General features: G+C 39.4%; 1 protein-coding gene across 11 annotated transcripts in view; it reads left to right on the forward strand.

Moving 5' to 3' along the window:
• Positions 1–15,798, forward strand: part of SH3KBP1 (SH3 domain containing kinase binding protein 1) — a 404,503-nt gene that overhangs the window by 338,718 nt on the left and 49,987 nt on the right. For all 11 annotated transcript variants that reach the window (XM_034434094.3, XM_034434130.3, XM_034434103.3 and 8 more), the window contains 3 exons: positions 6,718–6,812; positions 11,050–11,151; positions 11,801–11,849. In XM_034434094.3, coding sequence (XP_034289985.1) covers positions 6,718–6,812; positions 11,050–11,151; positions 11,801–11,849 — 246 coding nt within the window. The remainder of the gene's footprint in view (positions 1–6,717; positions 6,813–11,049; positions 11,152–11,800; positions 11,850–15,798) is intronic.

The raw sequence follows: 15,798 nt of genomic DNA on the forward strand, positions 1-15,798 counted from the left end.
AGTAGCGGTTATTATTAAAGAAGGTCTGAGACCGAGGGAGGCCACTGTTCCTCAGACGGCCAGCTGTGAGTCCCTCCTTGTGAAGTGGGGTCATGGGGTTCAGATGGGTTTTCTGATCGCGTACCTGGCTCCCTGCCACATGGCAGCAGCCCTGCCCGAGCTCCTCGACGTTATCGCCGCGGTGGCAGTTGATACCCCCAGACTTATGGTCATGGAGGATTTCAACCTGCCATCCGTGGGTGAGACGTCGGAGGTGGCTCGGGAGTTCATGGCTTCCATGACAGCTATGGACCTGACCCAGTTAATTCATGGCCCTACCCACACAGGGGGAAACACGCTGGACCTGGTTTTTGTCTCTGGACAGTGGTTGAGTGATCTTGAGATAGGGGACATAGTCACCGAGCCCTTGTCATGGTCGGATCACTCTCTCTTTTGCCTGGACCTTCGAACCGCTATACCCCATCGCAGGGAGGCGGAGCCGGTAAAATGGTTCCGCCCCAGGCACCTGATGGAACCTAATGGGACCTAGTGGCCGCCTGGGATAGGGTGGCCACTGGAGCTCTGGATCGGGTCGTGCCTTTGCAGCCTCTGACCCGGCGCCGATCTCACCTGGCTCCTTGGTTCACTGAGGAGCTGAGGGAGATGAAGCGCCGGAAAAGATGCCTAGAGAGTAGTTGGAGGGCCAGTCTTTCTGAATCTGACCGGACACTGGTAAGATCTCATATTAAGAATTACCTAGTGGCAATAAAAGCAGCAAAATGTACATATTTTGCTGCTCTTATTGCGTCATCAGATAATCGCCCGGCCGCTTTGTTTAGGGTGACCCGCTCCCTGCTCCACCAGGAAGTGCGGGAGGACCCCTTGAAGGGTAGAGCCGAGGATTTTGTTCAATATCTGCATGACAAAATCACTCAGATTTGGGAAGATCTGGACTCCGACTGGGTAGTTCCAGGGGGGATGACTGAGGCAGGTCTTGAGAATGTTACCTGGGATGAGTTTGATCCTGTGACCCCTGACGACATGGACAGGATTCTGGGTGGACTGAAGGCGACCACATGTTTATTGGATCCGTGCCCCTCCTGCTTAGTGCTGGGTTCCCGGGAAGTGACACGAGGCTGGCTCCAGGGGATTATAAATGCTTTGTTGGGTGAGGGTGACTTCCCCGCCACCTTGAAAGAGGCGGTGGTGAGGCCTCTCCTCAAGAAGCCTTCCCTACAATTATATTATGAAGCAGCAGCTTTGACTCAAGCAAGCGATTGGTTTGGAAGTAAAAAGACTGGAATATTGAATGCAGAAAGTTTTGATCTTGAATTTGGATGGCATGCTTATTTATTTTACGACGATAAAGTAGATAAAGTATTTAAAAGTCATATACTTAGAGACTCTTTGATGAGAGTTTGGAAGAAGCACCGACTCAAATGGGATTACAAAATACCGCTATGGCTGGATCTTGGTCATACTTTGTGGAATACAAATATAATGTCACTCGGGGGGTTTTTATATAAAGAGGTTCTTTTTACAGATGCGGGCAGATGGCAGCTGAAGACATTACAGACACTGTTGGATGAAGGGTTTAATTTAACTTGGTTACAATATAATCAACTACAACTGAGATGGAAAGAGGACCAAAAAACTGGTATTATGTTGCATGAGGAAGAATTGGTTAGACATATAAGAGAGAAAGGTCCAATGCATATTAAAAGGCTTTATAATGTTTTGTTAGAAAGAGATTCAGAAACGGAATTAGTTAAAGATTGTATGATTAAGTGGGCACAGAATTTTGAAGAACCAGTGATGCTGGAAACTTGGGAAAAAATTTGGGTTCAGAATGTTAAATTTACACAGTCGCAAAACCTGAGAGAAAATTTTTATAAAATGTTTTATAGATGGCATTTAGATCCTAAAAAGTTGTCATGTATGTACCCTAATGTTCAGCCAAAATGTTGGAGATGCGAATGTTTGGATGCTACGTATTATCATGTTTGGTGGACCTGTAGGAAAGTTAAGGCTTTTTGGATAAAAATTTGGTGGGTCATGCAGAATGTTTTGAGGAAAAAAATTCAATTTTCTCCACAGTTGTTTTTATTGGGTATAGTTAAGGGTTTTACACGGGGTGAAACAAAACTGATATTGTATATGATAACAGCAGCAAGATTGTTGATAGGTAAATACTGGAAGAATGAAGCTTTGCCCACTATCGAGGAATGGACTTTGAAGATGGCTAGTTTTGCAGAGATGGCGAAGATTTCAGCATATTTAAAAGACTGTTCACAAGAGACTTATGAATGGGAATGGAAAAGGTGGATAGAATATGTTCAGAACAAATACCAAACTAGAAAGTATCAAATAGCTTTTATTTGAAAATAATGTATTAGAAATATTTTAATGTAAAGAGACAAAGAGGAAAAATTATACAGGGGGAGGGATGGGTTCAAGCTTATATATCAGTGTCATTAGTTATGAGTACATAATAGGGAAGTCTGGGGGGGGAGGGTTAGGGAGGGTTAGGGAGGATGGGAAGTTTGGGGAGGGGGGGTGAAAAAAGGGGTGAAAATGTAATTGTAAAACTTTTGCAATAAAAAAAAAAAAAGAAGAAGAAGCCTTCCCTGGACCCGGCAGTATTGGCTAATTATCGTCTGGTCTCCAACCTTCCTTTTGTTGCAAAGGTTGTTGAGAGTGTGGTTGCGTGACAGCTCCCCCAGTACCTGGATGAAACGACGTATCTGGATCCGTTCCAGTTGGGCTTCAGGCCTGGGTACAGCACGGAAACAGCATTGGTCGCGTTGGTTGATGATCTCTGGAGGGCTCGGGACAGGGGTTGCTCCTCTGTCCTGGTTCTATTAGACCTCTCAGCGGCTTTTGATACCATCGACCATGGTATCATGCTGCACCGGTTGGAAGAGTTAGGGGTGGGGGGGCACTGTATTATTGTGGTTCTCCTCCTTTCTCTCCGACCAGTTGCAGTCTGTGTTGGCAGGGGGGCAGAGGTCGACCCTGAGGCCCCTCATATGTGGGGTGCCACAAGGGTCGGTCCTCTCGCCCCTTTTGTTCAACATTTATGTAAAGCCGCTGGGCGAGATCATCCGTGGTTTCGGGGTGAAGTACCACCAGTACGCTGATGACACCCAGCAGTACATCTCCACCTCAGACCACCCCAACGATGCCCTTGAAGTGATGTCCCAGTGTCTGGAGGCCGTGCGGATCTGGATGGGGAGGAACAGGCTCAGGCTCAACCCATCCAAGACCGAGTGGCTGTGGTTTCCGACGTCCCGATATAGTCAGTTGACGCCATTCCTGACTATTGGGGGCGAATCGCTGCCCCCACGGAGAGGGCTCGCAAGTTGGGTGTCCTCCTGGATTCACGGCTGTCTTTAGAAGAGCACTTGACGGCCATGACCGGGAGGATTTTTCATCAGGTTCGCCTGATTCGCCAGTGATCCCTTTCTGGATCGGGACTCCCTAGATACAGTCACTCATGCCCTCATCACTTCTCTCCTGGACTACTGTAACGTTCTCTACATGGGGCTCCCCTTGAGGAGCACCCAGAGGCTCCAACTGGCGCAGAGTGCAGCCGCGCGGGTGGTTATGGGAGCAACATGGCGCTCTCATGTGACACCTCTCCTGCGCGAGCTGCACTGGCTCCCAGTGGTCTTACGGGTGCACTTCAAGGTTTTGGTTATCACCTTTAGAGCGCTCATGGCTTAGGACCTGGTTATTTACGGGACCGCCTACTACCACAAACAGCCTCCCACTGGCCGGTACGCTCTCATAGAGAGGGGCTCCTCCGGATGCCGTCAGCCAAACAATGTCGACTGGCGGCTCCCAGGGGGAGGGCCTTCTCTGTGGGGGCACCCACTATCAGGAACGAGCTCCCCCGGAGATACGGAGGATCCCGGATCTGCGCACTTTCCGCCGTGCTCTTAAGACCCTCCTATTCCAGCAAGCCGGCCTGGCCTAATTTTCTCCCCTGTTTTAAAATTTTTTAAATTGAAATTTTATTCTGTTTTAAATTATTGGGATTTTTAATTGTCTCGGGCTAAATTATTTAATCTGGTTTTAATTATGTTTCTAACTTTTGTATCTATGTATTTTATTTTGTGCCTGTTCACCGCCCTGAGTCCTTCGGGAGTAGGGCGGTATATAAATTTAATAAAAAGAAAAAAGAAAAAGAAAGAAAAGAAGAGGCGAAAGTCTCCAGCACTGCAGGTGCTGCAAGGGGAATGGCAAGCTTGTGGGGGAGGGGGAAAGAAGAGAGCGAGACCGCAACAAGAGGGGGAAAAAGAGGAAGGGGCAGTTGTGATGTTGGCGCTCAGGGCCTCAATGCGGTCTCAAATCCGTTTCTGTGCCAGGGAAGTGGATGGCTCTGTCCTTATTAGGTTTGCGCGCGCGCGCACACACACACACACACACACACACACACACACACACACACACACACAAGAGAAAGGGGGTAGAAAGAGTGATGAGAAAGAGAGAGAGAGAGGGAGAAAGAGATGAGAGAGATGAGAGAGAGAAAGAGGGGGGAGAAAGCGAGAGATAAGAAAAAGAGAAAGGGAATAGAATAGAATAGAATAGAATAGAATAGAATAGAATAGAATAGAATAGAATAGAATAGAATAGATTTTTTTTATTGGCCAAGTGTGATTGGACACACAAGGAATTTGTCTTGGTGCATATGCTCTCAGTGTACATAAAAGAAAGGAGACGTTCATCAAGAATCATAAGATACAACACTTAATGATAGTCATAGGGTACAAATAAGAGAAAAGAGAGAAAGAAAAGAAAGAAAGAAAGACAAAGAAAGAGAAAAAGAAAGAAAGAGGCAGGGAGAAAGAGAGAGACAAGAAAGAAAAAAGAAAGAAAGAAAGAGAAAGGAAGGGAGAGAGAGACAAAAAAGAAAGAAAGAAAGAAAGAAAGAAAGAAAGAAAGAAAGAAAGAAAGAAAGAAAGAAAGAAGAAAGAAAGGGAGAGAGAGAGAGAGAGAGAGAGAAAGAAAGAAAGAAAAAAGAGGAAGGAAGGGAGAGAGAGAGAGAAAAAAAAAAAGGAAAGAAGAACCACAAACCCTGGCACTAGACGTGGCTTCAGAAGACGTTTTGAAACAGGACAGCAATGTAGGGCTGGAAGGGACCTTGGAGGCCATCTAGTCCAACCCCTGCTCCAGCAGGAAACCTTATATCGGCTGGATTATTTTGGTGACTCTAACAGAGAGGAAAATTGCCAGAAAGGAGAAGGAGTTTACTAGGACACGGCTGCAATGCAGAGGAAGGCAGAGATAGTCCTTTACTTATGACTACAATTGAGCCCAAAATTTTGGTTGCTAAGCAAGAGCATTGTTAAGTGAGTTTCACCACATTTTACTCAATCCATGACCTCTCCTGGCTCTAACAGTCATGTGCAAGCTAGGTAGGGAAGTAAATCTGAAGGTGTGTGTAATGTTCTAAATGTACAGACATTATAGTTAAATGTGTGGCAGAAAGTGGGTGTGTTTTTCCAAATGTAGTAAGTGAGGTTGAATGTGGATAGTTTTAGAAGAGCTGTGTGTGTGTACATACACATACAGTATATATAATAGATAACGTATCTTTTTGTGTGCCTATACACACTCTATACTATGTAATATGTATGTACACATATGGCATATATACATAGGATTAAATAGTATATTTTGGATGTTCAGTAGTAGTAAATAAATAGACAGGGAAATTGTATCTTGTTGAGGCCTTTGAGGCGAGGAGAGGCCCGGCACCCTAACCCTAACCCTAACCCTTGATGTGAGTGATGTCAAGTTGGCCACGCCCACCCAGTCACGTGATCACCCAATCACATGACCACCAAGCCATGTCGACCCAGTCATGACCATCAAGCCACGCCCACAGTCACATGACCACCAAGCCACACTCACAAACAAGCCACGCCCACAGAACCCGTAGTAAAAAATTTTGAAACCCACCAACTCATGCAAAGAATGAGTTAAGCAGCTCTGCTTTCTTGCTTTTGCCTGTAACTTCCTTGCCGTCTTCTCTCTTTAGTGGACCAAGTATTCCTTGATTGTTTTCTTGTTATTTATTTGTTGGAAGAAACTTTTTATGTTATCTTTAACTTTTGTTGCAAGGCTTTGTTCATTCTGAGCCTTTGCTTTCCTGACTTCGTCTTTGCAGATTCTGGCTGCCTGCTGTATCCTGCCTTAGTTATGTGTCCCTCTTTCCATATATTTGTATATTTTATACTATAAACTAATAAAAATAAATAAATATGGAGATTCTGTCTCCCTCCACCCCCCCCAATAGAATATGAGCTGAAAACACAATTAAAGTGCATTTTTCTTTTATTTCTTTATTTTTTCTTTAAAATTTCTTCTTCCAAATTTCTTTAAAATTTGGACTATTATATGCTTTTATTCTCATATGAAATTCTTAAGAATTTGGGTGCATTTATATTCTTTATATAAACCAGAATATTCATTGAAGTATTGAAGAAATTCCCCCACTTTCTATTTGTAAAGATTCTTCCTCAGAACATCAAATTCAGGAAGAGAGCAGTATTGCCATAAAACAAGGTTTAACAAAACATTTCCAACTAGTGTTGTAGCTAATGGCTATTACTGTTTATTGAAAATTATTTTAATATAATTCTAATTCTTGACCTAGCAAGTTTGATTTCTTCACATTTACTTCTGAAGTTGTTGAAATGTATTGAAATACACCACTTTTCCTTTTAGTGAAGGAGTATTGCAAAGTTATATTTCCTTATGAAGCACAGAATGAAGATGAATTAACAATCAAAGAAGGTGATATTGTTACTCTTGTCAATAAGGTAATTATATAATTTTTGTTTACAAACAGTCTCACCATTTTATAGAAAAACACTGTATTGGATGAACTAATCAAACTGAGTTCTTTGTTTGAGCATGATGCCTAATGTTTAGGGTGGGTTGTTTCAAGAGTTTATATAATAAGAAAATATCACAGTGTCCAGAGTGGGAGAACAGACTGAAACTGGGTGATCTTCATTTTTTTATGCATTACAAACAAGTAATTGAACTCTGTCATAAGGAAGAACCATTAGTTCCCAACTAAGTATATTATTGAAGATAGTTGGAAGATTTTTTGTTGCTTTTAAAATAAAATATGGGATTAATTAACTAATAATTTACTATCAGAATTTAGAACAGCGTAGCAAACCAATTCTTTTAATACATATTAAATATAAGGTTAAAAAGTATTTTCAGACTATTTTATTTCAATATGAGTTTATTTCCTCTCTTTTTTCAAGAGACAATTGTTGAAAAAGAAATTTAATTAAATTTAATTAATTAAATTTATATGCCGCCCCTCTCCGAAGACTCAGGGCAGCTGAGTAAACATGCATAAAGCTGAGATTATGGACTTCATAATTCAAATATACAACCTGTCTCTATTGGACTGTAGCTGAGGTCTGGAAGGTGGCCAGCATAACTCTAATTGTTAATGGGGAGTTCATGGGGAGATCCAGGAAATCTTGCTCAAGGATACCCAACATGACTTCAATAAGTGAAGACCTATTAATGAATCTATTAGAGCTTTTTAAATATATGAATAAACATATGGATAAGAACAAGCCATTAGACATCATCTAGTTAGATTTTCAAAAAGCCTTTGATAAAATCCTTTATCAACAACTCTCAGTAAATTTAGTAGCCAAGGAATAAAAGGGCAGGCTGTCTTGTGGATAAACAATAGCTAAAGAGTATTAAATAGGAATAAATAGGCATTTCTCATTATTAAAGTGTGTAATTACTGGGTTCCCAGGGTTCTGTTCTTGGAATGGACTTTTTTAACTTTGATCTGGAATTGGGCGCCACTAATGGAATAATTTGCTGATGACACTACATTGTTCAGAGTGGTAAAAACAAAAAGAGGTTACAAAAGAATTTCAAGGCGATGGCTGCACATTAGGGGACAAGGCATCAAAATGGCAGATGTCATTCAGGTGACACAAAGTAGTGCCAAAAATGTAAACTATACATACAGGTGAAACTCGAAAAATTAGAATATCGTGCAAAAGTTCATTTATTTCAGTAATGCAGCTTAAAAAGTGAAACTAATATATGAGATAAACTCATTACATTCAAAGCGAGATAGTTCAAGCCTTGATTTGTCATAATTTTGATGATTATGGCTTACAGCTCATGAAAACCCCAAATTCACAATCTCAGAAAATTAGAATATTACATAAAATCAATAAAACAAGGATTGTACATAGAACAATATCGAACCTCTGAAAAGTATAAGCATGCATATGTACTCAGTACTTGGTTTGGGCCCCTTTTGCATCAATTACTACCTCAATGCGGCGTGACATGGATGCTATCTGCCTGTGGCACTGCTGAGGTGTTAAGGAAGACCAGGATGCTTCAATAGCGGCCTTCAGCTCTTCTGCATTGTTCGGTCTCATGTCTCTCTTCTTTCTCTTGGCAATGCCCCATAGATTCTCTATGGGGTTCAGGTCAGGCGAGTTTGTTGGCCAATCAAGCACAGTAATCCCATGGTCATTAAACCAGGTTTTGGTACTTTTGGCAGTGTGGGCAAGTGCCAAGTTCTGCTGGAAAATGAAGTCAGCATCCCCAAAAAGCTTGTCTGCGAAAGGAAGCATGAAGTGCTCCAAAATCTCCTGGTAGACGGCTGTGTTGACCCTGGACTTAATGAAGCACAGTGGACCAACACCAGCAGATGACATGGCTCCCCAAATCAACACAGACTGTGGAAACTTCACACTGGACTTCAAGCATCTTGCAGTGTGTGCCTCTCCATTCTTCCTCCAGTCCTTGATTTCCAAATGAGATGCAAAAGTTGCTCTCATCAGAAAAGAGGACTTTGGACTACTGAGCAACAGACCAGTTCTTTTTTTCTTTAGCCCAGGTAAGACGTTTCTGACATTGTTTATTGTTCAGGAGCGGCTTGACAAAAGGAATTCGACATTTGAAGCCCATGTCCAGGATCCGTCTGTGTGTGGTGGCTCTTGATACACTGACTCCAGCCTCAGTCCACTCCTTGTGAAAGTCCCCAATACTTTTGAATGGCCTTTTCCTGATAATCCTCTCCAGGCTGCGGTCATCCCTGCTGCTTGTGCACCTTTTTCTTCCACACTTTTCCCTTCCACATAACTTTCTATTAATGTGCTTTGATACAGCACTTTGGGAACATCCAACTTCTTTTGCAATTACCTTTTGAGGCTTTCCCTCCTTATGGAGGGTGTCAATGATGGTTTTCTGCACAACTGTCAGGTCAGCAGTCTTTCCCATGATTGTGATTCCTACTGAACCAGACTGAGAGACCATTTAAAGGCTCAGGAACCCTTTGCAGGTGTTATGGCTTACTTAGCTGATTAGACACTTTGGGATACTTTGAGCCTAGAATAATGAACCTTTTCACAATATTCTAATTTTCTGAGATTGTGAATTTGGGGTTTTCATGAGCTGTAAGCCATAATCATCAAAATTATGACAAATCAAGATTTGAACTATTTCGCTTTGCATGTAATGAGTCTATCTCATATATTAGTTTCACCTTTTAAGTTGCATTACCGAAATAAATGAATTTATGCATGATATTCTAATTTTTCGAGTTTCACCTGTATAAATAAATGGGATCAGAGCTAAGCAGTGACTGATAAGGAAAAGTAATGGTAAACAGTTCACTGAAGGTGTTGACAATGTTTTGTTTTTCAAATTTGGCAACAGTATGTTAGCCTTTGAAAACATTTTGCTTCTCATCCAAGAAGCTTCTTCTGTTCTAACTGACTGGTAGGGAATAGAAAGATTTATATTCTTAGCAGTCATCTGGTTGTTAGCACACTGAGGATTGCAGGGTTAGCTGTCTAAGAGTTGTGCGGAGGCTTATCTGTATCCTCAGAGTCACCTGAATCAGACTGTAAACAGGTGTGGAGAACAGTGGTTCTTTCTGTCCAGGACTCCTTTGAAGTGTGTATGGAGATTAGTCATCCAGATCATGGTTGTCCCAAAGGTTCTTTTTAAAAAAGCAACTGGACTTTCTTGTTGTGGACAGAGAGGACCACTTGTTTTAAGATTGAACAGCCATCCTTCAACGGAAGGAAAGGGATATAACATCACCTATCTTCCTGTTTACAATTGCAATCCTTGCAATCAGCAGTCTCAATGAGGTTCCATACCCATTTACACTCTGATTCAGGTGACTCTGAGGATACAGATAAGTCCTCAAGTGTCCTCAATGACTCTCAGAGAGTTAACAACTGATTTTCAGAGTGCTAACAACCAGATGACTACAAAGAACAACATTTCTTCCATTCCCCATTCAGTTAGAATTGAAAAAGCTTCACGGATGAGAAGCAAAACCGTTTTCAAAGGAAAAAAACCAAGAAAATCCTGTTGTCTTTTGGAAAAAGTATCTTTGAGACAACCATGACCTGGATGATTGAGCTGAGGGATAGGGAGGGGGGGATTAGAGATAGAGGGGTTTGTGTAGCCAAAATAAAATACTTTCTCTTGAGAACCAAGGACATTCTCACACCTGGACTGTGGAAGAAGGAAGGAGGTCTCCAGATGACTAGACAGCATCTTGATTGGACCATGTGGCTGATAGTTTGGGGTTTGAGGAAAAACTTTTTCTTTTAACTAGGTGAAAACCGGAGTAACCTTAGAGTCAGTTTTCACTAGATATGTGCCAATATGATAATTCCAAATAAAAGTATTCTTTGAGGAATCTACATGCCTCGGAGTCTTGCTTGCTATGGATTTATTACTTGGAACCCTGACAAATAGTGGATTTACTTATTTTGTAATAATCCAATGTTTCACAAAATGAAGAATGAGAATGGCAGTAAGATCTTTCATATATTGGTAAGAACAGCACATTGCATGTGGAGAAAATTCCACTTTCTGAAGTAAGTACTATGAGTTTCAGATCAAAATAATTATACAGAAATGTTATGTAAAATATAATTACTGTTTCAATGTATTTGTCTGTTTATTGTCAATTTGCAAGAAATTAGAATAATTGTATTTCAATATATACTCTTCTCTTATGTATCATAGGATTGCATTGATGCTGGCTGGTGGGAAGGAGAACTTAATGGTAAAAGAGGAGTATTCCCTGATAACTTTGTAAAACTATTACTTCCTGATTTTGAAAAAGAGGTAGGAGCAACTAATAAGCCTACTATTGTAAAGCAAATTAACTTTTACAACATTTACAAATGTTGCCCATCTAAATAAAACATTCAATTTTTTTAAAAATCATATTTTATGGCAATAACTGTGAAAACTATACAAAGTTTTATAAAATAAAATCTGCATGTTGGTATTCTAAAAATAACATCAATTTTTTTCTATTTGATAAATATTAATGTTTTATGGCATCATTTGCCTATCAGATGCCACCTTTCATTGAGCTTTCTCAGGACTCTTAAGACTTTATTCTGTGAAAGCTTCAATCAACTGGACATTCTAAATAAAATGTCTGGTTTTAAAAGAGAAAAAACAAGAACAGATAATGGATTTCCAATACATTTCATTCATTTCCACCCTGAAAACAGAGCTCTAATATCTGGATATGGTAATACATTATTCTAATGACATTATGCCTTAAAATAGCAATGGAAAAAAAACAGATTCTATGTAGAATATTTCTTGCAAATTTTACTTCTGAGAGGACTATTAGTATTTTCTTACTAATGATACATAGCCTCATTGGATACATCCAAAAAGGGAAAAAAGTATTTCTTTTACTTCCTTTAGTATTTCTTTCTTAATAATCTTTTATTTATTCATTTTCTTTTACTTTTAGAGACCTAAAAAACCTCCACCTCCTTCAGCTCCTTTCAAACAAGGATCAGGTAATTCACAGCATCAATAAATATGCTCTTAAATACACAACAATCCATTTGGAGTCTCTTAACATGTTCTCAACTACTGTATATATACCATACCATGTTAAATGCTTAAAGTGCAATTACAGGTAGTCCTCACTTAGTGACAGTGGTGGGATTCAGCCAGTCCTGTCTGGTTCACCTGAACCGGTAGCTCTACGCACCCAGCCACGCCCCTTGTCCCTCTTGTAGCACTGAGCTGCTTACCTTTTTAAATCCAGCACTGCTTCTCCAGCTGCTGAGCCTGAGCACTCTTGAAATCCAAGAGTGCTGGATTTCAAAATAAAAGCAAATGAGCTCAATGCTACAAGGAGAAGAAGTTCCAGGAAGCCACCGTTGCTGGAGCTGAATGGCCGGGCTTTAAAGCATTTTAAGATGTTGAGTTTTGCTGTTGCTGAATACTTCCTCCATGCTTCCTAAATGAGTAGATCGAGTGGCTGGTGGGTGTGGGTGTGAAATTAAGCTTCCTTCCTATAAAACCCATTCAGAAAACACAAAGGAGCAGATATGGTTTAATTCTGCTTCAGTCTAGATTGCGGGAGAGAAAGTAATTTAAAATTATTATTTAATAGACTAATTCATTGGAAATTGCTTTACATTATTAATATAATTAAACCAAATACCTATCTCTAAATTTAAGACAGGACTAACCATCCTGGAAGAGATATTTTTTTGGGGGGGGACATTTACTCTTTAAAGCTGTGTCCTTGTGATGAAGGATCAGTTTATATTACAGTTTGATATATTAATCCATCAGTAGAAAATAGGTAACATCCATTTGAGCTCAATCCATGCATTTAGTGAGGAGGAGGAGGCAATATTAAATCAGAGCCCCCAAAATGGTACAAGGGGCAATCCAGTAGAAGTGCCTTGATGGTTCTGTCCAAGCAGAGACACGGGCGTGGTAAGTATGGAATCTTATTAAATCAATTCATACAAAGATTCGGTGCTTAGTATCTTTAAAGTTGGTAATTCTTTCATGTTACTGACTTGGGAATAATCAAATGATCAGGTCTCATGCTGCCTGGGGAATTCTAGGAATTGAAGTCCACATGTCTCAAAGTTGCTAAGCTTGAAAAACACTCAGAAGTAGAACAACTTCTTGTAAGCCTGGGTTGTTCTCCTACATTTTGGGAATAAGGAAATTATCCTATTGGGCCTGGTGCAGAGATGCAGCTGAAATCTAGTTAGATGCTAATTGGAAGCTTAAAGCCGCAGATACAGATAGTCCTTGATGTACAACCATTTGTTTAGGCTCCATTCAAAGTTACAACAGCACTGAAAAAAGTGACTTATGACTGATCCTCTCACTTATGACTGTTGCAGCATCTCCATGGTCATGTGATCAAAATTTTGGTGCTTGGCAACCAGCATGTATTTATGATGGTTGTAGCATCTTGGGGTCATGTGGTTACTATTTGCAACCTTCCCAGCTGATTTCTGACAAACAAAGTCAACGGGAGAAGCCAGATTTGCTTAACAACTGCATGGTTCAATTAGCTGCAGGGATTGCTTAGCAACGATGGTAAAAAATGTTGTAAAATCATGTACGGCTCACTTAACAACTTGTTTGCCTTGTTTAGCAATGGAAATTCTGGTCCCAATTTTGGTCATAAATTGAGGCCTACCTGTCATTTAGACGTTTAACACCCTCATTTGGGATGCCTGGATGATTTATGGTTCACCAAAACCTCCAATTACTTTTGCTATTCAAGCATAGTAAGAAAATATTTACATGTAGTTTCCTGAGGATTACCAAATTAGCAGCAAAGGCTCAATGTAGAAGCCAAATGTTTGCAAGTTTCTGATGATAAGATTTTGACATAGTTCCACCAGGTTTAGTCACTGTCAGAACAGGAAAAGACACAAATTTTCCTTGGCTGTTCATTTCAGTGTTTACATATTATTTTCCTTTTCTGAAGGCCAACTCTATCAAATGCACCCTCACCACACATATATAATGATTATATATTTTTCTGGCTTTATGGTCTGTGGTTAATGAGGGTAAAATGATTTGGAACAGAAGTTGCTCTGCTGCTTCCAAACAAAATGATGGTTAATAAAGCCTCTGAAGGCAGTCTTTTTGTCACCAAGCATGGAGAAATATATATGCAATTAATAATAATAATGTATTAAATTTGTATGCCACTTGACTCCAGCAACTCAAGAAAAGCTGTTTCATCTAAGGCCACTCCCACCTGGTCACATGACCATCCAGCCACACACGCCCAGTCACATGACCACTCAGCCACACCCAGTCACATGACCGCCAAGCCACGCCCACAGTCACATGAATGCCAAGCAATGCCCATAGTCATATGAATGCCAACCCAGCCACGCCCACATAACTAGTAATAAAAAAAATTGAATCCCACCACTCCTTAGTAACCATTCAAAATTATAATGGACCTCCACAGATATATTTATATTCCGACAGCTGCCCCCCTTCACCCCTTCTGCACTCCTGGGATTGCTTGGCTGTTGGCTCACTGTATAGTTGTATCAACAGTATAGTTGACTGATTCCATTATTCTATGGTGATACATTTGCCATCTTATAGTTAAAGGAACATACTAATGATAGCTCTTGCTTTGAATAGAGTTGCTGTTGAAATTAAGTTCATTTGCTTTTTAAATATCTTGATTTCATTCTAAGATTTTCACTTAAAATTATTACTTACTAGAAATGGAAAATATAGCTATTCACTATTTTAATTATACATTTAATTATTAGTTCTCTTTGTTAAATAATTCACCTGTAATATTTCTTATTTCTTTTCCTCTACCATTGGACATGAAACTTTTCTATTATTGAGCTCAAGTAAATCATGTTCAGTTAAATTCAGCATGCTTCTGTCATCATTACACTAGCTCATATTCCTCCCAAGGAATAAAAGAGAAGAAATATGAAATAAACACGTCCTAAAACATGTTTCATGTATTAAAATGTATAGGCACTGGAAAGAACAACAGACAAACAGCTGTAAATATATTATTCTCTGTATTTTGAATCTTACTTTATATGCATAATTATGATTATGAGTAAAGGTTCATCCAAACTGTATGCTAATAAATGCATGCAATTTATTTCCTACATTCAAATGAATCTACTAAATTTGTCTGGAAGGATGTTTTGAGGAGGCGGTTAGAAAGAGCATTTCTGTATTCTAATAAGCACAGGAAATACTGATTTAGGATGCTACACTTCATATCTGAGTTGTGAAATTACAAAGACTTTTTTCAGCTTAATTCTCTTGTTCCTGCAATAGGGCAGATGACTTTAATTAATTAATTATTATTTTAAATTATTTTTTTATTTTTTAAAACAAACATACATACAAACAATAAATTTTTTCTGAATAGAGTATTGACCGAGTCAAAATTTATACAGCTTATTTTCCCCAAATTTAATTTATATATTTAGATTTCTTCCATATTATTCTTTTTCTAATGTTTTATTTTTCATCTCTATTTAATATTTAATATATAATCAATATTGCCATCCGCCCTAACCTCCTACTCTTATTTCATTTCATTCTGTTATTTCTCCCTTTGTCACATATATTTCTCAATGTTGCCTTTTTTCTATTAAAACCCTTTAATTTAAACACAATCATTTCCCTCCTTAATTTCTAATTTTTAACTTAATACTTCACAATTATTTCTTAATATCAATTATTTTCTTGGTTGGACCAATTTAGCATATCTTATTTCCTTGTTAATCATTGTACTATTTTACCAAAAACAATATATTTCTTCCAATTTATTTTCCACACCACCTTTTTAAGATAAAAATAACTTATTCCATTTCAATTTCATTTAGGTTTCCATTTCTTAACTCCTTCTAAATAGATCATTTTGTACTTCACAATTTATATTCTCATTTCCATTTATCTTCCCCTCTGAATAAATAATTT

The sequence above is a fragment of the Pantherophis guttatus genome, chromosome 5, assembly GCF_059756535.1.
Source record: "Pantherophis guttatus breed Tessera chromosome 5, ASM5975653v1, whole genome shotgun sequence".
Taxonomy (NCBI): Eukaryota; Metazoa; Chordata; class Lepidosauria; order Squamata; family Colubridae; genus Pantherophis; species Pantherophis guttatus.